Source organism: Plectropomus leopardus, chromosome 8, assembly GCF_008729295.1.
Source record: "Plectropomus leopardus isolate mb chromosome 8, YSFRI_Pleo_2.0, whole genome shotgun sequence".
Classification (NCBI taxonomy): Eukaryota; Metazoa; Chordata; class Actinopteri; order Perciformes; family Serranidae; genus Plectropomus; species Plectropomus leopardus.
Window position 1 is genome coordinate 27,647,642 of NC_056470.1, and position 27,494 is coordinate 27,675,135.

The window sequence follows — 27,494 nt, forward strand, 5'->3', positions numbered from 1 at the left end:
TTGTGAAACAGTTTAACTGCTTACCAAACTATTATTAATTATTATTAATTTAATTGAATTAAACTATTACATCTCAGATTTGGTCACGTTGTTCCCTGACAAATGTGTCCGCTGCACATTATGTGTCCAAGGACTGCTGGAAATTTAAAAATCCAATGAGAATTTCAGGTTTCACAGTTTCTGACTATGATAAATGGCATAATTTTGGTGATTTTTAAGTAAGAAATGATGTCCAAAAATGTTTTGTTCAAAAGTTTGCAGCAAAATTAATACAAAACACAACCACTTAAATGCCACTTTATGCCACTCCCCTGAGCCAAAAAAACAAAAACAAAACCATAAGCCCCTCCCCAGTGCGTAAAAAATAATTTGACATGCCTCCCCCTTATTGCCCCCCACCCCACCCCACCCTCCCTCGTAAATAACAAACAGTCCCTTATCATTACTGTTATTTTTGAAAATTACAATAGAGCTTTGTCGCCTTATTACTCTATTAGTAAAACCACTCCTTTAACTATAGCGTTAAAGTTTCACTGCAATAGGCCAACAGTTCATATTGAAAAAGGTGCATATATGCTTGGCTCTAAACGGATAATATCTGCATCCTATCCACCTAGGAACAATTATGGCAAAGGGTGAGAAAATCACTTCACTGCACTGGCTCTTTCATTAGTTCATTATTACTTTCTATGCAATAACAACAAGCTGGTGACTGTATGGGCGCAGAGGCAGCAGGCAGCAGAGGAGCTGTCCTTTCAGCACCACCACCTCAAACTATACACTGCATTTCAGCACCGACGGCCACCAGCCTGTTAATGCGGGACGAAGGCTGTCTTTAAGTGCTGTAGTTGATGCTAGTGCCAAAAGCACGGTCTATTAAGCACAATGATCTGTAATTAGATTGCCTGTAGCCATTTAACGTAGCCATACTATTGTCAAGCCTATGTAACTGCGCCATAATGATGGAAGTTGAAAACCTTGACAGCATAGAAAACAGAATTAAATTCTCAGCAGTCGTTTTCAAATCTTTGCATCACACTGCACCCCCGGTAGTCTACCTAACAGATCTGTTTGGATGAACTCCACCAGCAGCCCTTATAATGTTTTGATCTCCTTGTAATCCTCCCAGTAAGCCATCAGTCTGGTGTCTGAAATCAGCTGGACACATCTACAAGGGAACAAACTAGCCCACAGGCTTTAAAATGTAAACTGACATCTGGACACTTGATTGATACTGTTTGATATGTCTGTAATGTTTTACTGTTTGTTTTTAATAGGCTATTTGCATGGGCGGATTATGAGAGACTGGGCCCCAGAGCACAGATATGCAAAAAGCCCCACCCCCTCTCTCACACAGTGGTGGTGGATTTGCATCTTTTTTGTTGTTTTGTGTCTCATAGTCATTTTGTGTCAATCTGGAGTAATTTTGTGGTTTTCTTTGGTTGTTTTGTTTGTCTTTGTTGTCACTTTGGGTCATCCTGTAGTTGCTTAGCCCCCTTTTTGTAACAGTTTTGTGTCTCTTAAAGATCATTTTGTGTCTTTTTTTTTGGGTTATTTTTGGCTCCTTTAGTTATTTTGTATCTCTTTGCAGTTCCTTTGCATTGTTTTGTGTTTCTTTGTGGTCATTTTGTTTCTCCTCGTGGTTGTTTTGCGCATTTTTGTAGCGGTATTGCATCTCATTGGAGCAATTTTATGTCTCTTTAAGGTAATTTTGTGTCTTTTATGGTCGTTGTATGTCTCTTAGAGGGGATTTTGTGTCAATTCTAGTCATTTTGTGTCTCTTTGGAGTCATTTTTTGTCTCCCTGTGATTGATTTTTCCCCTGTTGTGGCTGTTTTGTGTCTCTTTGTAGTTATTTTGCATCTTTTTGTCACTTTTTGAGCCCCTTGGCCTGTGTCTAGTAAGCATGTTCAGTAATCTATCCATCGTTATATGTATCTAGGATCCCCTGGGAACCATATTTTGTATTGACTTGATTAAATACAAGAAATCTAACCTTAAAAATTTAAAAAATACCTCCAAAAAGTAATGCTTTTTTTGCTTAGTAGGTTGATTACCTAATGACAATTTTATCTCTGCAGATCTTTTTCCTCTAATCAGTTGTGTTAAACCGGTAAAATCTCTATCATCAGTTTAGATCAATGGATTTAGAGCTATGTTTAAAAAAAAATAAAAATAAAAATAGCCTTATATAAACTAACTGAGTTTTTGGTCACTCAGAAATGACATTGTTTATTCAGTGTTAAATAACTTTATCAGGAGAACCCAAAGAAAAACATGTAATATTCACAATCTGATTAATTTTAATTAAAACATGTAGCCTCACCTACTGAGAATTAACTTCTTTCTTTTTAATATGAAAACGCGTCACCATCTTTTAACAAAAGCGTCATGCCAGAACCTGCAGCGCCTCTGAGCTGTTTTAAATTCACTGTGGAGGAAAAAAAATACACGGCTGCTGGTGTCAAGGTGAGGGGAGATGTGTTTTTCATCCCGGAGCCTCTCTGTCAGTCACCGCCTCACAGCCAATGGTAAGTTCGCCTCGGTCGGACCGACTCGCCGCTTGCTCCTCCAGTCCCTCCTCGTGCTGTCCTCGCCGTGCACGCGCGTGGTACCCACGGTCGTGAGGAGGAGGAGGATGTTGCGCGTGAAGGGGAAATGGCTGCCGAAAACAAGCCGGAAGGTAAGAGAAATATAATGGGATTAATTTACTAGTATGACCGCTGTGTGATTTTAGAACAGTTGCAACTCCGCGCGGAGATGACACACGCGCGAGGACAAGTGGAGAAATTTTCGGTAGAAAACGGCTCCGCTGGTTTTTTCCTCCGAAGAGGCAGCTAAAACGTGGAGACATCACCTAGCCAGCTAATATTAGCTTGCATTCTAGCCAGCTACTATTCCCATCGTAGCCCACATTTAAAGCACGCCACGGGGACAAATAGTCAGCGTGGTAAAAAGTAACGCGTTTAACCTTTATTTCGCTCTTCATTCTTGTCAAAAGACGAGCAATTCAAGTTGTTAACAACAAGGCTAAGTTAATGACAACATGTCATTGGCATCGACTAACTTCTTCCCTTATTACCCAGCTTTAAAAAGCGGCTTGGTTGTGTTAGTTTATCTGCCAGCACGGCTCTCTCCTGCAACCGATATTTGCAGCTTGCTTTAAAGACACTGTGATAAAAATGTGGACGATTCTTTTAACGTGTATTAGTCTAGTTTTTCATTATTATTATGATTATTTTCTGGTCTTTTCTGGCCGTTCAGTCCCCCCTTGAAGCGCGAGGATATTCTTTGCCATAATAGTGCTCGCGCGACTCAGAAGTGATGCATTTCTTTTAAACGAGCGGATATTATGTTTTCCAAAATGCCAATTATAGCCCACTACTTGGCCTATATTTGCTTTGAGACACGGGCATCAAAACGTTGTAATGCCCGCTCCGCTTGCTTTCGCACTTGAAATGAAATGCCATCACACCAGAGGAAACAGGGAGGATGGAGAGTAGGGTTTCCAGCAGCACTGCTCATTACACTACTTTACACATAGGACAGAAATGATGACTTTTTCCTCTCAGCTTATTCCATACGGCTCACTAACTTAAAATTAAACGCACTAGACTTACTCATTTGGTGTTTAGAGGGGGTATTTTACTGCAAAACATATGCATAGGAGATCTGTTGGCATTCAGAGAGGCCCATGGATTTTTTGGGTGAGTAATTCAGCAACATATATTTGAAAATATATAAAAAAATCAATGTTAAACAGAGTAGTTTTTATCCAGATGTTATCTTTCTACTGTTGAAAGCATTTGACTCATACTTATATGAGCTATGTATTTACAAGAGCTGACATGGATGATAAAAACATAAAGCAACTTATGGAATATAATTCATAGAATCTCATAAGAAATACTTGTTAATCATATATATATAGTCATATGCATGTTTAATAATGTTCCTGTGTATGTTAATTTGTATGTTATTATGTCATACTTTTAACTGTTTAACTTTCTGATGAGCAAAATATTTATGTTAGGTCATTAATACAGTATTTTCTTGCTTTTGTTCCCACATTTTTTGTGTTTTTTTGCATTTATTGATTCATATTTAGCCTTTGAGTGGAGCAAAAGAGTCACTCCAGACTTTAAAATTGGCTGCATAATATGAAAAAGAGAAAAAAACTTACATATATCATTAGGTGCAGCTGTTTCTGAGCTGCTCATAACGTATTGTTGCAAGCTTCGGGAAAATTTGAATAGACCTCCGTCAGAGTTTGGTGTCAGTAACCTCAAACATGAATTCTGTTTGATGTAGAATTACTTTAATGTTTCAAACGAGAGTAAACAAATTGCCTCTGTCCATATGAGGGGAAACGATAAAAGACTGGGAACTCGGTTGTTTGGATGTCAGTGTGCCAACCACTAAGCAGAGTCCCACCAGGGGGTGGTATTGAGCTACAAAAGCACACTCACCATATGAGTGTCTGTGGCTATGACAAAAAATAAAGACATCTGGTTTTATGATAGTAATGACTTCACTGTGGTGTATAGTCCTAATGCATTCATCTACATAGCTGAAGTTAACAATTAGGCTGCAGTTGTTAATCTCGATGCCTCTCCAACACGGGGAGCTCTTACTGAAAACCCTGACTTGAAAGTCCCATTGCTGAGCAGGTTAAGTTATTTTCAGTGCTCCTGTGAGGCCGGTCAGTGGAAAAAGGAGGAGGAGGAGGAGCGAGGGGAGCATAGAAAGAGAGAGAGAGAGAGAGCTTCATACCCACGTAATGTCGTCTCATGCAAACCTGGCCCTTTAACATAAAGCTGTCATGCTGAACTCCTGCGTGCAGTTTTTCTTAGTTGTGGCTGTTCATTAACACTGAACATGCTTTTTCAACGTGCATCACTGTTTTGTTACATGACACGTCCCTGGATGTCAGGTAGCTACCGAGAGAGCTGAACCGTGTTTCCTTAACCTTTTGTCCTTGTGGCATGCAGGCAGTGCTGATCTCTCTTCGTTGTTTGGCAGGTCTTATGATGGCCCATAACAACTGAGGGTTACATCTTGTGTTAAACCCAGAGGCCATAACCCAGTCTCACTCAGTAATGTAATGTTTACATCCTGGGGTATTTCTCTCCAGCCTAACTGATTGTCAGGGCCCTTGGGGGTGTTTTTTTCCCTCTTCACACTCATAAAAAGCACTATGGGTCCGTTACTTTAAGTACAAGGCCTGGAGGACACTGAAAAGACAAGCTTGATACGTCTTACACTGAGACTGCTCTGGATAAAGCTACAGCCGATGGTTTTATGAATTGACTAGAGCACATAGTCATAAAAATATTGCTGTTCAAGAGCCAAATTTGAGGAAATGAAACGAGTGCTTTATAAACACAAGCTTTTGTGGAGCTGGGATTCGTCATAAAAAAGGAAACTCCTTGAGTGCTTTTAAAGGAATACTTCATCCACAAATGACCACTTGTGTATCAATTAGTCATGTGGTGTTACCTTGAATTTGTGAGGAAGTCTTTCTTGTTTGCCTCTCCTGCACACAGCTAACATTGATTTATTGACTGATGTTTAACAACAGCAAAACTATATTAAAATTCACTTTACAAATTCACAAACAACTTGTGCAGTGTAATCCAAGTCTCATTCATCCAGTTATATGCTCAGTGCTTTCCAAACACATGCATTTTCACTAAAACCTTACTATTTAATACTGAAATGGAAGTGAAATGCTTTCTTGACAGCCAGACTCCAGTGCTAAATTATTATTATTTTTAAGCAAAAATGCATGTTTTAGGGATACACTGAACATACGACTGGATAAATGAGACTCAGATTATATTGCATTAGTAGTGTGGGAGTTTATAAAAGCATTTATATGGTCTGTATTGTTAAATGTGGACCCCAGTCACATAATAAATCAACCTGTTTGCAGTTTTCCATGGAGGAATACAAGAAAAACAAAGTTTTCTTCACATATTCAACATAAGGCAGCATGACTGACTGATTTACAAATGGTCACTTTTTTGGTGAAGTCCTCCTTTAACCTCTGAAGTTTGACATTTTTTCTCAACTCTAGCACGACAGTGTTGCATATTTACATTAATTTGAAATTTCCTAAATACAAGGCCAGTTATGGGATAATTTACTGACACAAACAACTCACACAGGTGTGTTAAAAAAAACGTATCCAAGGGTAATTCAGTTGGAACTTTTGTGACAGCAGAAACAATCGGCAACGGTTTGCTTTCTAAAATAAGCCCAGTGAATCAGGCCTGTAGCCTCAGCTGTGCTGGAAGTAATATTTCTCTTTTATTTTCGAGCGGGTGCAGTTTAAAAAGTTTCATGATGTTATCATTTCACTCAAAGTTCAGGGTGAAGCAGCAGCAAAACATCAAGTAAGCACGCAGTCAGCCATTAACTTACAAAAGTGCTTGTGCAGCAATGGTATAAATATTTCTCTGCTGTTTTGTAAAGAAGGATGAATTTAACCTCCCCGTGATGTCGGACGACTTGCTCTCCTAGTTTTGTGTTGAATCAGGCGCTACGTTTTTTTTTTTCCTTTTTCCTGCAGCCTTTTAATTGAATCAGTGAGGTGAGGATGGATGGGACGCAGGTCCGGTCTGTGGTTGCTGAGATGTATCATTCGTAATGCCTGCCTGTAATAGACCTTTACTGACTGCTTTGCACGGCCTCCACTGATTGATTGTATTGATTCATCCAGTTTACTACTGATACAATAGGGAGTGTTATTGACCCGTATCAAACCAGGCCAGAGCTACAGTGACCTTTATTACTGGACGTTTTTTTTCTTACAAAGGTGCAAAAATATTCAGTCAATGGAGAACTTCACTGTTTTAAATGACAATTCACTGTGATTTATTATCAATATTATTATTATTACAAGCATCATATTTTGCCCAACAGCTCTTGTATGATTTAAATGTATTTCAATACACTGTGTAGCTTCTGTTTTTGCTTGCATGGGGAGTTTGCTCAGTTATCACAGGCTGGGAGAATGCTTCTTTTCCTCGATTTTCTCTACTTTTCTCTTTGCCTCCTGAAGGACTGAAGAAAGTTCGTAATCCGGATCGAATGTACAGATCAGCAGTGTGTTATGCTGGCCATGGTCCACCTAAGAGTATCAGTGATGACACAGAGACGAACAGTAAGAGTCAGTTATTAATACTGCATTGCTGCTCCAAGAGGCCACTAGCAGGCCAATCTATTATTCATTCATTGATTCATTTATTTACTTCTTGATTTCATCCGTTTCCCCCCATGCCCCCCCTCCTCCTTCTTTTATTCTCCTCCAACACAACACCTCCTCCGGCTGCTCTGTTGATTGAAGTGTCTGCTTTACGGGATCACGCTGTCAATAGCTGAAGTGTTGTCGTTAACTAAGAGTGATTGTTTCAGGTTGAGGCCAGGGGATCAGGACCTGAGCAGACCCTCGGAGAGAAAGCTTACACTTTGAGCCATCAATTATGGCCCTGCACTTGCCTTTTCTCTGCTTTTCTCGAACCTGCGTTTGAAGGGGGTGAAAAATCAACCCCCAGTTAATAGCAGGACTTTAAAATCTTGCGAAATTAAACAGTGTTTGACAAAAATATTTATACATGGCTGTCTATGATATTTTTTCTCCCCTTCAAATGGATTAGTCTTTGCCTTTGCCTCGCTCTCATTACATTTGTGCTCTATGAGAACTGTAGACTAGGGGCAAAGAACAAAGACAACACAACATCACAGCTGAGGTTTAAAAACCAGCTTCTGTGGGAATTGCTTCAGTGCACTTACAAGTCTGTGTACAAGTGCTATTTTTTCCGTCACACACACACACAAAAAAAAATCAGTCAGAAATATAGGCCAAACTCTTGATTTTATTTGTGGGTGATTTGCGCTTCATTCCTCTTTAGAAAATATGTCTGAATTTTCGCCTCTGTCTTTGCCCATTGAAAAAACTGTCCTCTGTAGTGCAGATTGTTTCTCAGCAGAAAGAGGCCCCTTCATTGTTAATAAATACACCAGTCTCTTCGCTGCTGGAAGACTCTGTTGATCTAGACTAGAGACTGGGTAATTAAGTGTGCTCATGTATTGTCATTTCTAAATAGAGAGTCTGAAATCACCCCCAACCCCTTGTTAGACTCCACACTCGATATCTGTCACTGGCAGAGCTCTGCTGCACCAAATCTTTTTGGGTATTAAAAAAAAAAAAAGAGAAAAAAAAAAGAAGCAGAATGTTTTGAGAGATTTAATGGCAGGGGACTGTGCGTGCAGATCTATGAAACAGGGATGCAGACTGTAACAGGGACATTGTTGATAGACTTTTGCGTTACCCCCTCATGTGTGACAGCTGTGACTGACAATACGTTTTGCCGCTCTTGCTATTTTCCCTCGTGTTATTGCGTGGTATTACAGTATCCTGTACCCATGTCAGACACCCTGTTTAATGCGTTCAGCCTGAGGGTTTTTTTCTGCCTCGCCAGGACACTCTGTAGCAGAATACAGCCGCTCAAACAGGCAGGTAAACCATTGATCTGAGTAATCGTCTGAGTAATTGTGGGAGTAGTTATGATACAGAAAGAAGGGCTTTGTTTGTGTGCATGTGTAAGCAAGAGGGAGAAAGTGGAAGAGAACAAGAGCAGGAAAGAGAGAGCGGGAGTGAGAGAGAGAGAGAGAGACCTCACCTCTGCTCTCCTTGAGATGGGATTTTTATGGATGGGTGAGCTTGGTGAGGGCTGAGAACACATAAAGAGTCATTTTCAGTTTGTTGCAGGCAGTTAACCGTGTGTGCATGTTTGTTGAACTTCCAGTAATAGGCCTAAGCTTTCTTTTTTTTTTCAGCTGTTTGACTTTTTGACAATCTTTCCTTATTACACTGTACTAGTATAATCACATGGAGCCAAAGTGCTTTCTAGGTGTTGTCTGAATGATAGTGATGTTGTGCTAACACGTCCAGACGGACAGTGGCAACTGATTTCTATTGCAGAGATATGTAAAACTGTCAAACTTGTGAGTTTCTGTTGTGATTTTCTGCAGTAACTGCAACGGTTGAAAATATATAGTTAAAGACAGTGGTCCAACCTACGTGATGTTTCTGCTGTACATATTTTATGTACTGTGTTGCTTTGCTAGCGTCTTTGTTAAACCAAATCTACCAGTCCAGAACCTTTATTTTGTCTTGACTCTTTAATTCTTGCTTGATTTGATTGAGGTGTGTGGTAGGAAAATAGGGCAGAAATAGGCATATTCATGTTTAAAATTAAGGGCAGGATTTGATAAGTATTAACTTCCTTCTACTCCCCTTTGGACATTAAATACTTATATTAACTGAATATGTCTGATAGGTATTCTGGTGTTGTTTTTTGCTTTGCTTATATATTTTATTTTTATCCTCCCATCTTATTTAGCATGTTTGAAATAAAGATCTGAAATCTAAAGCAGTGTACTGCTGTGGATGGTGGCCACAACAAAATATATTCTAGCCACCTAAAAGCTCAATATGACTTTAAGTATATGCTATAGTTGAAATATTTTCTCTGCTTTATTGAACACAATTGTGGCAACAGTAGATAAGCAACTCCTGTGTTCTGCAAAGTAAAATTTCTGGTGGCTATGAGATAACGGCTTCAGTTCCCTGTGCTTAAAATATTCTAAATATAGCATACATCTAAACTGATATTGACTGTTTTAGGTGGCTAAAAATGGACCAACTGAGGCAGCTTTTGCTCAGTTCTGTTAAGTTTTATCCACATGACACGAAGACTTTCTATCTGGAAGTTATTGTAAACTAACTGTGTGATACGTTTTATAGCCATTGAGAGAATCATCTAACTGTAAACAATGAATTCTGCTACTCTGCATACTGTGTAGTCATACTACAACTGCATAGGAAATAGTGTCCACTAAGATTTAGTGCAATTCAGATCTCTCACTGGCAGTCTTGCACATTTTTATCTTTCATGCTGGGAGGAAAGAAAACACCTTTTGCGTTTTTTACAACAGCTGTTGTGTGTTGCAGGTCAAATACTTATTCTAGATGCTATAGCTAGAAGCAATGCAATGCTCTTTTTGTTGTAGTTTTGTTGTAACATAGCAACACTATAGTGAAGTTCAGTAAGACTTTTTTTTTAGCTTGTGGGCGGTTAGTAATTTCACTGTATGTAAGAGTGTTATCGAACAGGCTATAGGGCAAATGATAAAGATAATTGGTTTCCCAGTCCTACACTAACACATGGCTATTTTAAGTCTACATACTCCTCTCCACATTGCCATCAAGAGCCATCAGGCTGTGGGGAGACCTGCCCCTGGACTATGGGCCAATCATTATTACTGCCAGGGAAATCTGACACTGCCTGAGTTATCCTGTGTTGTAGTAAAGCTCAGCTCTGAATCTCCCACAAGTAGTAGGCTGTAGACTTCGGCCTAATCAAGTGCTCTCTTCACTAGTGGCCAAGTACCACCAGCCTTCATTGTACAGACAGTATAAAATGGAGGATATAGAAATTCAAGGTCTGTGCAAATTATTTTGCAAAGTCTTGTGATGTTTCAAGCCTCTGAAATGAGTGATTAGGCCTATCATGTAAAATAGAAATATGACAAAATGTAAAATCATTCAGTGCAAAAGGGTTTTGTTTTGTTTTACCTATGTTCAAAGCTAAATTAAGTAAAAGCATACTAATGATTAAAGGACCTATTATGTATTTTGTGTCTTATTCATGGTGTTACAAGGATGCCCGTGTTAAACGTGGCAAAAGATTATAAAGTAAACGTATGTAGAAGTTATCCCTGTGCGCAAAAAACGTCCTACTGTTCTGAACACTTTGTTTCCAAAATTTTTTCTGCCCTGGCTGTGGTATGACTTCATAGTGTGCTGAATGTATTTATATGGTCATCTGCTCCAGGCACACTACTGCAAGTGTTTACATTACATAGTCTACACTGCTACCTGTAGCTACATACTAATATTGGGGAAACATGTAATCATTGTAGAGTTTGGATCATATTCCTGCTGGAACATGTCTGGTTATGTTTAGAAGCATTTACTGGTGATTTTTCGTGGTAGAAAGTGATGTTATTCTGTGTTACAGTCATTCAGCAGATGCAAGTACATTGATAACGTATATTCGTCACCCACTAATGTTAAGGAAACATTTAATCTTTGTTGCTGAAGTGCTGAACATGTTCTCACCCCAACTTATCAAATACTGCTGCTTTGTCAGTGGACCTACACATCAAAATTTGTTGCGCCATGTACCGCCTCTTGTTTGATTTGGACGTTTTGGGACGACATGTCAAGTTATGTTATATGCATTGTCTTTTTAAATTACACTTCCATTTTCACAGGAAGTGTACACTTTCTGTTCATTTATATGCACAGTCTTTTTCAAAATAAACTTACAATGTAGGTAAACCTACAGGTTTATTTCCAACAAAAACACGTGGTTAGATTAAGAAAAAAAACATCAAAATTCACAGAGGAAGTGTATAGTGGGCTCCCACGTGAAAAAAATTGTTTGTTTGACCCATCTGCCACCACTCCTGCCCCCAATTTTCAGACCTTCTTACGTTGTATTATGTTAATTGCTGATCTCAGTGCATCTGTATCTGACGGCAACAGTGGTGGTATTTGGATAGCCACCTGCTTCCTCTAAAATTGATGTGCCCGGCACATATTATACCACTGTGAAAGGGGCCTCTTTGCACCGAGGTATGACACCAATATTTCTGACTAAACAACAGTATTTGACAAGTTGGGGGTGAGAACAAGCTACAATTTCTTCCTGATTTTGGATCATATTCCTGCCGGAACATGTCTTGTATTGGCAATTTTTTACGATTTAAAGTTTTGCTATACTATGTTACAGTCATTCCCAGCTGTAATTATGTTACAGAGATGCTAAGATTTGGAAGACCTGAAAAAATAAGACCGAGGTAGAGCAGAGTGGGCTTTTTCAGGACAGGCACTAAACGTGGCATTTCAGACAGCCCTGTGAATGCGGGTGTTTCAGCACAGACAGTATGAGGAAAGTAAATGGTTTATAATGTTATATAATAATGTTTTTTGACCTTTAATGCATGTAAATATGTTCTAGTAGAAACCTTAAATATAAGTATGACCCTGAAAATAAGCCTAATAGGTCCCCTTTAATCACTTTTTTAATGCTTGCTTTAAAATTTTAAGTGAGCCTGGGAGTCGTGACGTTTGGCTGCAAATGATTAGTGACGAATTTTGGGGCTTAGCTGAATCACAGGAATGTGTCCTAATCTGAAGGCTGCAGGGGTAATATCCCATTACTGCAAATGCCATCGCAATAGTCTCCTGCAGGTTAAACCCCCCTCCTTTACCTTACCTCCTTCTTCTTTCACGCCTCACGACCGGATTGATCGACAGCATGATTTTAATTGACAGCATGTCATCAGTTGGCCACTGCACCTTGGCTGACTGAGTTCATCTCTGCTTCACATTTGACCACATTCTTTTTTATCTTTGTCTAGTTTTTTTCCCCCGTTCATCCGCCAACATCTTGTAACTGCTCTCACCATGTTAACCTGTCACTGCACCTTTGCCTTTGGTGTGAGCTTTAAGTCCACTCTGTCATGGGCTGGTTTGACATCTTGCCTTCTATAGATCTGGTTATTATACTTCATAAATGTCACATCCCACACACCCCAGATGTGGACTGGTTAAGAGTAGATACTTGTCACATTTCTTGCCGTATCCATGCATTTCACTGACTATATTTTCCACATCCCTTTTAAAGAAACTGCATGCTGTTGAAACTGTCTTTCAAATCCCCTGCCAGTGATGCAAGTACTGTACAATGATTTAAATAAGTGATGTTATACTGTTTTTGTGCCTCTCACTGTGACTGCATAAGTGCGAGTGTTATTCTGTCCGGATTAAGTGATCAAAATATCCATGGCTTCTTCAAAAGTAAAGCTTTTGGAACAAACATTGTTAGTTGCATGGGGTGTAACAGACGAGAGTGCACCACCAGGTTAAACACTGCAGCTTATTTTATCTTTTAAAGGACTCGATGTTGGCAAATAAACGGAGTTCCCGTCAGTAAAAATATAGTCACCATCGTGGGAAATGTGCAAAACAGACAATTACTTAAAGAGATGGACTCAGGGTAGGATTTTGATGCACGACTCCCTCCTTTGTTGAAAGGTTTACTATTTAATTTCTGACCATTTTTTTTTGTTATCTACAAACAGTATCATTCAGCACCAATGATGACTTGTTGCTTGGCTACAGTTTTTGTGCAGCAGATGAAGGGAGTATGTTTTTGTTTCTGGTATTTTGAAATTTCTCACCCCCGTTGATGAAATATGGCTGAGCTAAGTTCATTTGGCTGACTGGGCTAATTTTGGAGCTAAACTCTTAGGGGCATTTTTGGTCCAGCCCAGTGGATGGCTGTCATCCAACCTAATGATAACAGACATTGCCATAGGCCTAATTCAGTTTTCACAGCACTTCTTACTGGACAGAGATGAGAGCCAAATGTTTATCCACAGGACCGCTCGTTTTCCACCTCGCTCGTGTTTCAGGTAAAAGAGCCGATAGTTTTACACTGTTCTCCATGTCCTTAAACCATATTAGCCACTGAACTGTTGTGGAAAAATGTTTGCATTCAAACTGTTACTATATGCACCGCCAGCAGCGATTTGTTGAGTGATCTATAGCCAAAACATTAGCTTGCAATTTCTCCACAATGTGGGCACAGATTAAAAAGAAAAACTGTCACTCCCAGAGCGCTCTGAGACAGAGACGGAAGAGAGAGGGTTTTGCGTTCAGGGCTCGGATATTGATTAAAGATTTGTTTTTGTCAGCCTTTCCAGTCTCATGACCCTCGCTCTCGTCTCTAGGGTGGGGCTGGAGCAAGCTAGCATGACAGATACCCTCAAATTTGGCCCAAGTGTTTGCTTAGCAGCCAGGATCAGTGATAATCCAAACATCAGCACACAGAAATATATATATCTTTATACCCATTCGACAGAGGGGGATGTGAATTATGGAGGGGCACAGGCTGTCTCTCTGTTCGGCACACAAATGGCCAGTGATGGCAACATGAAAGCTGCAGACCTGTAGTGTTGAACAGAGCTCCTCTCTTTGTTTAGCTTTTTGTATGTGAGCTCGATCATCAAGATCTAGAATGTAATTGGCTCCAGTGTGCCAGCTCAGCTCAGCACATCCTCTCATGTAACAAGCTCTGGTATCAGCCTGTCTTGCACTTTACTGTTTTACAACCAAATAGAAGTTTTCTGTGTATCCCTTTCTTGGCTAATGTACAGGCAGTCATTAAGCCTGCTGTTTGGACTCCAAAATAAATATTAAACCTTACGTTGGGAGTCCACAAGAAAATGCAAAGAGTTCCTTTCAGGCTTTGATCAACTCCTGGATAAGAAAAAAAAGATACTTTTACATTTTCAAAGCCAAATTTCTGCGGGTAATTTGTTGTTTATGCACTGATCAAATCAGACAATTTGATTAGGAAGAGCTCGTCTATATTCTGTCTTCCAAATCTGGCATCCACGCTATTCCCTTGTCGGTTGTTTTCAGCTGATGCACAAACTACAGTATATGTGGATTTTCATGCCACAGCGGACAGATCTTTAATTAGTAAGCAATACTTTGTTGGAACGCACACTGTTCCTCCTTCACATCTGTGGAAATGCCCGGTGGAGGGAACGGTAGACATGCAGCAGCTGAAATACTATTAGAGTAGATAAATAGCAGCTGAAAGAACAAAACCGTTTAGAGTTATGAGAGCGTAATGCTGTAGAAAAAGAAACCTCAGCATTCAACAACAGTTATGTCGAGCTCACCTTTGTGTGCTTCGGGAACCCGGAAAGAAACGTTTTCGTGTAACAACAAGCTCCCTCTCAAGTTAGACAAGGACTTCCAGATTAGAGAAGGCCAACGCTAAACATCTGAGTGCCACATCTAAAACACATGGTTTATTTAACAGCACAAAGCGCACTGCACAGTTTGAAACATGACAGTAGTTTGCCTGTTCTTCAAACACATACAGTCATCCATATCTGAGATGGATAAAAGCTGTGCGGCCCTCTGTATAATCTAATGTTAATGTACTATAGGCTGTTAAAAGGCCTCTACCGTATACAGACCGTATATGAGTCGATAGGCTGGAAAGCTTCCTAATTCTTTGCTTTTTTCCCATACATTGTTCAGTGTTAATTTAGCAGCGTAAATTAACATCCACACCAGCCTGTCTTGAATAAATAATGATTAAAAATACCTAAAAAAAATGCAAACACTAAGTGCTTTGTCTATTTCTCTGCATGCTGCAAACACCAGGGAAGCATCTCAGTATAGTTAATTGGGATATTACATAGCATGGGTATATTGTTAAAATGCAGATATCTTGATAAATATTTTATGACTTAGATTAGTAGATATATAATATTATTATATTAAATACTTGGTTGCAAAGCTCTTGCACTCAGTGACTGTCTGAAATTCATGATCCATAGACATCAACAGACACTTGGCGTGTTCCCTGGTGACGCTCTGCCAGGCCTGTGCTGCAGCCATATTCCTTTCTTGCTTGTTTTGGGGCCTTTTTTGCCTTCAGTCTGGTCTTGAGGAAGTGAAACACATGCTCAGTTGGATTGGATTGAGGTCAGGTGACTTCACTTGGCCAAAAACATGCCACAGTTTGGCCATAAAACATTGTGGTTGCCTTGTCTGTATGATTAGTCAGTGTCCTGCAGCACTGTCTTATAAATGGGAGACTATGAATATAGTAAAAGTCTATTGCAGTCACTGTTGTTCACCTAAAAAGCGTAATTCGCAAACTTTTTCCTTCAGGGACCGCTTTTCTGTCATTGAGTAAACTGATGGCCCCTGACATAACATATTTTATGGCTATTTCATATCATATTCAATGCATAACCACTGATAAACTATACAATTAACCCAAATGGCAAACACAATAACTTCAGCAGGTTTGTGTGTGTGTGTGTTGTGTTGTGTTTTTATATGAATCTCTGACTGTCTGTTTTAATAATCATACATATTTAATAGGCTTTTTTTCGTCAAATTCTGTGTTTCTTTTCTTTTTGCCTTTATTTGAGATGACAGTTTAAGCGTGAAAGGGGGAGAAAGAGGGCATGACATGCAGCAAAGGGCCAAGGTTGGAACTGAATCTGCGGCCGCTGTCCCGCATGGATATAGCAATTGTACATGGGGTGCCCGTTGTACCAACTGAGTTACTGGGTGCCCCATACATCCGTTTTTCTTTCTAATGCAGGATGAGACAGTTTAGTAGAGAGTGAGGGCCCTATAGCTTGTGTTCAGATTGCCCTTATCCTATAAGATTTCTTTTTAAGTTAATATCTTAAATAATAATCTGTCGTAAAAAATTGCTAAAATGTTTTATTACAATTTGCTTGGCTTTTTGCCTTGTAAAGGTATTTAAAGGTATTTTATGTGTTGTATTATTGTATTTACTAAATCGCTTTTAGAAACACATTTAAAAAACACATCCATGTTCCATATACTTAATAAATGTTTTAAAAGTTTTCTTACACCCATTAAATAAATTAAAAAAAATCCTTACAAGCCTCTGTGAAGCTTTGGCGACCCCTATTAGGGGTCGAGGACCCCAGGTTGGGAACCAGTGCACTAGACTACTATCCAATTGAAAGTCAACAGATCCTATGTGCTGGAGAAAGTATTCTGACAACAGTAATATGTATATTTTATATATCTAACATTAATTAAATTTGTAAATAAAAATGTAAAATGTGTGCTACAGGTAGGGCGTTTTAAAGTGTGCGGGGGGCGGAGGGAGACACTTGAGGCGGCGTAGGGTGAGGAGGACAGGTGCAGGTCGGTGCTCTCAAAACAGCAGCAACTTACTACAGGACTTCAGGACTTCATTATAATACATCCATGATTTTGACCCGTTGATTTAACCTGCTTATCATCACCGTCAACCGAGTTGCAACAGTGGATGAGACACACGGCTGCATGGGGACAGTAAAGGTATTTCACAGCAATTATCGTCCCATTTTGCCGCGGTTTGTTAAAAAATTGTATCGTAACTCCAACTCCAAATTAAACACGGACATGACATGGATATATGTAGATTTAATTCGCGAATTACACTTACCGAGGATGTCAGTATCCATCAAACAATCGCCGATATTACATTAAAAACGCTCCCCCAAACTTCAGAACTTCCTTGAGAATTATCACGTTTTTCAGTTTTCTTCAGTTTTAAAGCAATTTAACAGTATTTACGTGTACGTTCATGTTAAAATTGCAAACAGAAACTACTTTTAGTTAATTCGGCATATTTTTAATGGTGCGAATGTCCCAAAATGTACTAAAATAGGGTAAAAAAAAAAACGCTAAAGTTGCAAAGTTTTAGGTAGCAGCTGATACGCTAATTTTTCCATGTAAACGCCATTTTTCCTGCTCCCCCAAAGCATGAATGGAATTGTAGTTTTTAAAGTTAGAGCATGATAACGGTGAAAACTCTTGTGTTAGCTTGTCCGCAGAACAAATATACAATATGAAAGTATTTGAATGGTCGTGGTATACTTTTGGCCTCATCCTCATACACCCTGGAGCCTTTTGACATGCCTGCATGCAGACAGTGCAGGACTGTGAGGCCGAAAGCGCCTAACCCATGACCATGGATGCATCATACATCCATACAGTTACTATTATACATGGTCACATTCAATTAATTTTATATTGATTTTTTTCCATGACATAAACAGTTTCAGTGGCTAAGAAAAAAAAATGTAGCATTAAATTACAGTTACTAATCAACACCTTGGTGATTATCAAGAGGTTATGTCTGAGTAGACTATATATTTTTTCCCAGAAAAATACTTAAATGTGGAAAATAATTACTGCAACTAATTCTGTTGCTTTGCATTGTTTCGCTATGCAGGAATGCCTTCTTTTGGCATAGCCTATTTTTAGATCTTTTTCAGCTTTATTGCCCAGTATAAGGTATTTGTTAAAAAGTAATCAATTCTAATTAATTACATTATCATGATTAAGTAATTAAAATAGTAACACACCGTATCACACTTTGGCAGGGTAACTAGTAATCTGTAACCTAATACATTTGAAAAGTAACCTTCCCAACCCTGCTTTAGTGTGTTAATGTTATACGATGCAAAATATAAGCAGCTATAAGATATACTTTAGAATATATAGTTTTATATATTTTTTTTTAAATAAACCTTAACAACAAATTATCCAGAATGTGTCCAGTCTGAATGATGCTTTTACTTGATTCTTTCACATGAGTGCCTTAGTTGTGTCTTTTCACATTAATATGTTTAGTGCACGTTAGTAGGCCTAATCAATCCATGTAAGGTTAAGCGATTAGAAGAAACCCAGTTAACACTGTGTTAGTCTTGCAGGGTTTACATAGCTTGCTCTGTTAATGGGGTGTGGGGGATTGTTAGCTGACAAAAAGCTGACAAGACTGGCATTTCAAAGTAAAATGCATGTTGCACTTTTGTCACCTTTTCATGTGCACGGACGGCATACTGAGCTGGGATGTGTTTTGAATACTTCATGGGTTCGCGGCGGAGAGGGTTGTAGCAAAGCTTTGCACAAAAACATGTTGAACAATTACTGGTGTGATTACTATAAAGGCTGTGAAATTACTAAAAACGAGTGAGAGACTTGATTGAATTTGTCTAGATCCTCTACGCTGTATATTCTCATCCCAAATATTTTAGCCTGTTGGCAGATTGAGCAGACATATCCTCCGTCATTAGATTTCTTTTTTTTCTCCATTTTTTATTTTTATTGAGGCTAATTAAAAGTAACATAACAATAAATGTGCCAATGTATGTATCCAAGTAATAAAAGAAAAAAAAGAGGATAACAAAATAAAGAGAGCAGAAAGAAAATGAAACAATCTAACCAAACAAAAATCAAGAATTCAAGCACACCAACATCTGGCTCATTTGGAGTGAAAAGTACACGTACATACAACAGAATTTAACAAAACCAGCCTTTAGTCTTGCAGGGCCTGTAAATTCATAAAATAAGACAGAAAAGGTTGCCATTTGTGGATGACCTTGTCCATGTATCTTCTTTTTGTGTATTTAATTTTCTCAAGTTTGAGAAAAAAAACAGTCTCTGTGGCTGAGAGAGTTGTTACAATGCTTTGCACAAAACGTGTTGAGCAATGACCGGTGTGATTATTGTAAGGTTGTGAAATGATTAAAAACAAGTGAAAGACTTAATGGAATTTGTACAGATCCTCCATGCCGTATTTTCTCATCCCAAACATCTTAGCCTGCTGGCAGATTGTGCAGCCATATCCTCCTACGGTAGATTTCTATCTCACGTCTCTCTCTGAGAAAATCCTCAACATACTTGAGACATATTCCAACTCAGCTCTGTCTCAATGGTGTCATAGGAGGGTGTGCCAGGGAGCAGCACTGAATCCTGAATAATCTGTGCAGAGAGAGACTTGCCATATGTATCCGCTGCTACTGCGGTCTGCCGGTTGCAAAGAGCAAATCTTCAGAGCACATTTTGTCGGATGGGCGACGGCCAAGACTTTGTACTGACCTGTGCTGTATCTGAGCGTGGATCCGGTGAGATTTTGTATTTGTGAGTGGGCTCTCGTATTGAAGGCCCTTGTTCTCCTTGAGCCTTTTAGCAAACGATAACAGATATGTGGCACTGCTTTAAAGCTCCAGCCTCTTGTTTATTTCAAGTCGATGATGCGTCTACACATAAAAACTTCCTTTTTTCTTTGGTACCTCTCTGATCACTCAGTTGCAGCGTGTTTTCCAGTTCTGATGGTGAAACCGCTCTGGTGGTACCTCAGAGCAGATGCTGTATGTGATTCTTAATTGGGCGAAGCGAATGATTACAGATACCTGTGCAGCTCGTATAAAACACAGTCTACATGCAGAATTATAGGTACAGATGGAGGTGGCAAATACTACAGATCTTCTTCTGTGTTCCTTCGGGAGCGATGATGTTCCACCTTATGCATTACACTCAGCGGCTCCAAGCCAGCGCCATCTCTGTGGACCTACTGTGTTCATTTCCATTGAATTTTCCATATGGGGGTTTCTGGGCAGGAGCACTCAGTTCTTGATGTGATGTGCAGCAAGCAACATCCTCTTGTTGTATCCTTATAATCAAGTTCACTGCTGGATTATTTGTACATGCTTCAAAGTGGTATTTTGCTTCGGTTGAACTTTTTTTTTTTCCTTCACAGTCAACTTACTGATATCAGCTACCCCTGGGATCCATAGTCAGCACTCATATTCAGGCTTTTCTCTGTCTCTCCCTTTACTTGCCCATTCCCCAGTATCCTTATCCACAGTTCTATAAATATGAAAAAAATGTTGTTTTCTAGTTGTAATGCATTTTCAAGTAAAATTGCATTGCAAATATATGCAGTACTTTTGCGATACCTTTCGTGCAAGTAGTTACATTCAATCCACACACATTAAAACTCAGTAATACTCTAGGTTCTCTTGCACATGCTTGAACATAACCTTGATTAAGTAACTACAACCAAAATTTGCAGTTTTACAGTTTTTAAATGCATTAGACGTGTGGTATTAGATGCTCACAATCTGTGTGAGGGGAGGGACAGGAATAACCTAAACTCTAGTAGCAATGAGACACAAGAACAGCTTATATTATTGGCTTGCTGTGCTTTATACTCATGGTGAAATATTTGCTCGATGACACAGTCTTACATTAATCGATCCACCTTTTGAAATGAATCGTACACTTTTTCCATGCAGATTTTTGCGATGTTGATGCATCTGATTTTTATTTATGTGTACTAGTTTTGTATTAACTTTAAAACTCTTCCTCTGTCATTTCACTTTAATTGACAATCACTGGTCTTTTTTTTTGCACTTAAACTCATTGCTAATGATAAGATCCTTGCTTAGTATAGCCTCCTTTTTAATGTAAGTTCCAAAAACCATCGCCACGTTAGCCTATATCTCATTTTCTAATAATGAAAAAGCACCCCAAGACCATAATGGGATTTTTCATGATGTTATAAATTCAACATGTTTTTTGTCTCCCCAAACAAATATAATTTGTTCACATTTCAGCCATCTGCATATTTGAGCAGGAAGAAAGCAAGGGAATGAGATGAACATTTGAATGCATCCATGCATGAGGGCGTCTTTAAACCTTACTGTTTTATAATGGTTGTGAACCAGTTGTGAAATGTAAATTATAAATTGAACGACATACATTATGATGTAAGCGTTGGGCATGGTAATTGTAATTATTTCCCTGAATAATATACTACACTGTGGCGTGCAGCACACAGATTCCCATACCAAATCCCCATACGCTTTAAAATCACTCAAGGGTGTTTATTGTGTCTAAATAATGAATAGACACAGCCTTTACAAGTTGACAGTGAAAAATTTCTGGTGAGCTCCCTTGATAGAATGCATTTCACAGTAAAATAATTTAGCAGAGCACAAAATAAAATGTATGCAATACTCCCTTCTTAAATTAATTTCCTAATTCAGCTGGGGATAGTTATTTTACAGTCAGCATTTTGCTGCAGAGAGACTGATAGACTGATAAAGAGGGAGATGAGCAAGTCAGGAAGGTATAGAGGCTGTGCTAAATATTGTGCTTTGTCGTTGCTCTTGTTCTAGATGAACATGGACATTTGAAAATATACCTGCCCAAGAAGCTGCTTGAATGTCTACCAAAATGCACTTCGCTGCCAAAGGAGAGACACCGGTGGAACACTAATGAGGTAAGGCCACTGCTTCTCAACATTTTCTACCCAATCCATCCCTTTGCAGAGGTACCTTTCTGTTAAGGATGTTCCTAACGATTTATTTCCCTCATGTTTAAATTGAAGTTTAAACTTTTCCTTGTCAACAAGTCTAAAACAAACGAAAACATTCAAAATTGAGCACAATTTCATCTATAAACACTGTCCGAAAAATATTCTGTATATTATAAGAGACATTTGAAATTTTTAATCACATTCTTTGGTAGACAGATTGTATTTAAATGCTGCTGACCTGTGTGTCACTTTGCAACATGCATCATAAACATTGCACATTATCGTACAAAACGTGACAAAAACTCACTGCGGGTTGGTGAGGCAAACAAAGTCATATGGCTTTAGGGCTGTGATGATTATTTTCATTACGGATAAATTGTTTAGTCTATTAAATGTCAAAAAATTGTGAAAAAATGCTCATCACCATTTCCCAGAGGCCATAGTGACGCCTTTAATTTGCTTCTTTTGTTCAACCAACAGTCGAAAAGCCAAAGACTCTTCATTTGACATTATAATTGACAAAGAAAAGCAGCAAATTCTCACATTTAAGAAGCAAATGTTTGAAAAATTACTGAAATGATGAATTGATTATCGAAATAGCCGATGAATCGATTATTAAAATAGTTGGTAATTCATTTTCTCTCCATCGACTAATCAGTGCAGCTCTATTTGGGTTTGCCATGTTTGGCTAGCTCCAGCAGCCTTCTCTCCTTACAGGTTAATGTCTGCATGCTTGTGCTGAATGTGATATCACAACAACTTTCTGTCAGTTTTGTAGCAAATTTTAAATACTGCCAACCACGCTGGTTTTATGAGATGTCTTCTTTGTCCCATTTTCCACCTCATTAGTGGCAGGGCAGGCAAACAGGCCAATGTTTTTATTTTTAAATTTTTAAATCCAGCGTTGTTAAAATTAATAGTTAAAGGATGCTCATATTTTATTAAGCAAAGGAAGACACTCTATTCCAGTGCAGATTATGCCAATTTGTAATTAACATGTGTACATTGGTAAAACAATAATAATATTTAACAATAAGACTAGCAAGGGTAACATTGTTTTATTAACTAGAAGACTAATAGAGCATATCCCGACTTTTCATAAGATACATTGTTCTCTTCAGGCATTTTTCAGATAGATTTGTAAGTCATGTTAGCTCTCTTCAAAACAAGACAAAATTACATAACCTGATTCACCAAAATATCACTGAAAAAAACCCTTTTCCTTAACTGCTCACATAGGTTAAAAAAACCCTTTTTGCTTCACCTGTACGGAAGATTTTTACAGTAATATTTTTAATATCTGTATTTCTCATTATATTTTACATGTATTATTCACTACACTTAAAGTGCAACTTTCTGCAACAAACATTTCTGAGCCCTTCAGCTATACAATTATTTAAGTGAAAACTAGTTAAGTTAATGTTTTGACTGCATCACATTTTTTATCCCAACATAAGGAATTCATGGCCACTGAGTTTTACATGGATGACCTTTAATCATGATACAGTACGTTCTTCGGTTGAATACAGCAATAAACCTCCCTCTATCTTCATGTTTGAACAAAGACAGTTGTAAAATGTCTTTCTCATCTTGCAGTTTATGTTTACTATGGATTTGTCAATGCTCTCTCTACAAGGAAACCCTGTCGGGCATGTATCGAAGGTTAAAGTCAATTGCATGTTTAGTCTTATTCACAAACCTTCACTGTTGCTGTATTTAGCAACAGCATTACGAAGGGGGCTCTTGATGTGAACGTAAACAGTGTTTAACATTGGTGCTGTGAAAGCTCAAGGTGTCTCGCATTTCACATTTGCATCACATTAGGGAAGATAACACACCACTTTAAATTTTCTCTCTTGAAAATCAAATCCGAAAACATTTTGCTTTTGTAAAAAGATGTCACAGATGCCCTTTGCCATCATTTCCCTTTTTCTTTTCCTAAAGGCCTAAAGGACATTTTGAATTATTTATTTTAGCACCTACTCATTTACTCAATAGAGATGTTGTCTTGTTTGATGTTTCTAGTGTTACACATGTTCAAAAATATGTTTTATATGCAAATGTAGAGTCCCCTGGAAAAATGAACTACAGAATTAGTTTCTGCTGTCTAAATTTTAAGCTGGTACAGTCATGTGGTAGACACACAGTTTCTCTGCAATTTTCCGAATGCAAAAAAATGTAATACTTATACCCAAAAATACCCAAAAGAGTCATCATGATCCATATATACACATGACCACTGACTTTCTTTTGGATTAATTTACTGCCTGCACCAACATATATGTAAAAGAAGTACTTCCAAGGAGGGTAAGCAATGTACTGCTTTGGACAGGGGCAGCGACAAAATGTATTTTATCCACCTAAAAAAATCAGTATCAATTTAAGTGTATGCTACATTTAGAATGTTTTCACAGCTTTACTTTGCCGTCAGACAGAAATTTCAGACTGAATTGAAGCCGTGATATTGCTCCCTTCAAAGCTACCAGACTCTATTGAGAAAAACAGTTATTTAACATTGCTTAACACAGGAGCCGCTGGTCTACAGCTGCTTCTCTTAGTTATTTTGTTTGTATTTTTGTGTGACTTTGGCATTTAAAAGGTTAGTTTGGATTCACCAAAGTCACACAATAACACAAACTAACTGACTGAGCAAAGCAGCAGTAGGCAGCAACAACAGAGCCTAGATGGGGAACTAAAGCTGTTAACTTCTTTCCCATTGGAAAGGGCTATCTGCGGCAAGGTACAAAATTCTCAATACAGTGTGCAGTTAAACTGTTGTTGACCTTTAATTTTAGGTGGCTAAAATACATTTTGCTGCTGCTCAGGGCTGCAAGTCACAATTATTTTCATTTCTGAAAAACCTGCCCAATATATTCAAGATTAATCAGTTAATTCTTCAGTCTGTAAAATGTCAAAATAATAGTGAAAAATGCATTCCCATAACCCAAAGAGACATCTTCAATTTGCTTTTTTTTGTCCAACCAACAGTCGAAAAAAGCAAAGACTCATCTTTTACAATGAGAAATGACAAAGAAATGCAGCTAAGTCATTCTCACATTCAAGAAGCTGGAACCTGCAAGTGTTGCTTGAAAAATGACTGAATCAATCATCACAATATTTTCGATTGACTAATAGATTAATTATCAATTTGTACGGCTGTACTGCTGCTCCTGGTCATAGCAGTACATCGCTCAGCTTCTGTGGTGGTACTCGTGCCTGTGTCTTCAGACTGGGGGCTTGCCAACCGACATCTACTGCATGTAATACACTGACTGCGGATAAGTACCTCATACAACCCCACTTCAAAAGATCCAAACGATCCCTCTAAGTCTTAAACATAATACTGTATTTCCCTCGCAGGGACTTACTGTATGTTGCTTCATTTGCCTCAGAGCTCATTTGCCAACCTGCTCTTTTTCTCCGGGGACAGGTTGATGAGTTCATCTCTTTTGTTTCCACTGATGATAGATAGGAAAACTGGTTGTTCTTTTCCAAGAATAACTGGTAGTAATTAGCCCTAAATACACACCATGACAAATCTTAAAACCAATATGCAAAAATCAACCATCCATGCTTTTGATTAACACATTGTGACCATATAAATATAGTCATCTGCAGTGATGAAAGTTAATTGACTGAAAAACAACCAGATGATAAGGCACCAGACAGGCTCGTTTCTAAGGAACAGGATACTAAAAAAGACAATCTGTCATTGACATACAGTTAAATATTATCTTACACTGACTTCTTGTAGCCAATATATTTTAGAAAATAGATGAAGGGATCCATTTATCTGTGGTAAAGATGAGGATCTGTGGAAGCAGACAAAATTACAGTGGTGATTACAACAGCAAGAAATACACATATTTTTACACTGTACATCAATTACAGTCTCCATCCAAGTCTCCATCAGTCATATCTGTGCTCGTAGCCGGGCCCCTGTTATGAAAAAAATGTATAACGCTTGTGTGTTTCTAATTGGCTGATGTTGTAACTTGTTTGCCCTGTCTGACCTGCATTGTGCTGCTAGCAGTCTAAATTAATTAACATGACTTTGAAATTGATCTCAAAATGTAAGTCTAAGCATTTGCTGGGGATAAAGGCTGTCGGCTACAGTTGTTAGCATGTCTTGTCATTTATTACCAAATTTAATCATAACAGACATATTTCAGCAGTAGCACCACATTGTTGTATTACTGGGCTGCAGATTCTGCTGCAGATGTTTGGTGGGCTGATAGAATTAGTGAGAAATAAAAAAGGTTGCTGTGGTGTTTTGGTATGCATTGCCAATAGTGTTTTCCAGGGTTGAAGAGAGCAAGGCGACCTTTCCTAAAATCAAGGGCGTTTCTTTTTTGTGCAGACCATGCAAATCAGAGTGTTTGTGCCTCATTGGTAGCAGACAGGCAGGAAGGGAGGGATCAGAGAGGCTCTTGTCGGTGCAATTGTGTGACTCTTAGTGAAAGTGACACCTCATCAATTCTGTGCATATTTCTGGCACCAGCTCAGCATGCTTAATGCACTAATTTCCCACTTTTTACTTTTAAGGAATCTCAGTCGTCTGGTAGGTTAAAGCTGCTAATGTTCATCTGATATTATGTATTTTTTCCATACAGTCTGGCTTCTTTGTGTTTGAAAACTATTGTTGGTGTGATGGGCTTTCAGGTTTCAATATTGACTCTAAAGCAGATGCATCAGACATCTATTTTTATATGCATAAAGACACATCAAATGTATTAAGCTGTAATTGGTTTCTGTTGCATTTAAAGCTTTGGTTAACAGAAATATGGAAAAGGCAAAACAAACAAAAAGAAAAATGCAGTTTAAATAATACGTCCTCCTTCTGCAGCTCTCCCATCTCTGCCCCAAGCCCCTCCCACCAGATGACCATGGGCATATGCACGTGCTGCAAACAGTAAACCAACATTTCCCATACAGTGATTTATTTGACCTTATATCATTGTAGAGTTGCACGCAGCTCATTTACTCAGCCCTGCTCTCTCTCTTTGTCTATCAGACCGCAAATGAGAAAAAACTAGCTATTTAGCCATGCCTTGGTCTCTCCTTCTCAATCCCTGCTGCTGTGGACTGCTTTCTCTGGGAGGAGAGCAGGCAGCATCTTGGGTGACAGACCTTCCATTAGAAGACATATTGACGAGAACTCGGCCAGTGCAGACCCCCAAGTGCTATTTGTCTCCGAGGCAATCTGCAGCACCAGGTCTAACCTGTGTAACAGCAGCAACAGAAAGTTTGCTGCTCCTGTGGGGAGTTGAGGGGTAGTTTGGGGTTGTGTGCTGGGATGTGCCCTGGCTGGATTCATCTTGCTGCGGCTGCTGGTTTGGGGTCTGTCTCTGCTGCCCACATTGCAGCGTGGTAGTTGGCATGGAGTGAGGCTGAAGACATACTGTGATTTGAGGCTCTTGCTAAAACTCCTTTACCACCAAAATTCGCAATTGCACGCAGGTTTTTCAAGCATTGGTAATCTCGCTAAAAATAGGCTAAAGACTGCTTTCCCATCGCCAGTAGAGTAGAGCTGTGTACACGGCACTGTAGCACATCAGTGTGCCTTTTGTGTGTGTGTGTTTTTGTTTAGGTGTGTTCATGCAATGTCATGGACTGATTGGAGAAAAGTTCAACAGTAGAAAGCAGCATGGTAAAAGATCTGTGAAAACTTCACCGTGGTTACTTC

General features: G+C 38.8%; 1 protein-coding gene across 1 annotated transcript in view; it reads left to right on the forward strand.

Annotated features, from left to right (window-relative positions):
- Positions 1-2,631: 2,631 nt before the first annotated feature.
- Positions 2,632-27,494, forward strand: part of camta1a (calmodulin binding transcription activator 1a) — a 393,330-nt gene continuing 368,467 nt past the window's right edge. Inside the window, exons 1-3 of the mRNA XM_042492229.1 lie at positions 2,632-2,682; positions 7,066-7,167; positions 21,669-21,772. Coding sequence (XP_042348163.1) covers positions 2,658-2,682; positions 7,066-7,167; positions 21,669-21,772 — 231 coding nt within the window. The 5' untranslated portion in view covers positions 2,632-2,657. The remainder of the gene's footprint in view (positions 2,683-7,065; positions 7,168-21,668; positions 21,773-27,494) is intronic.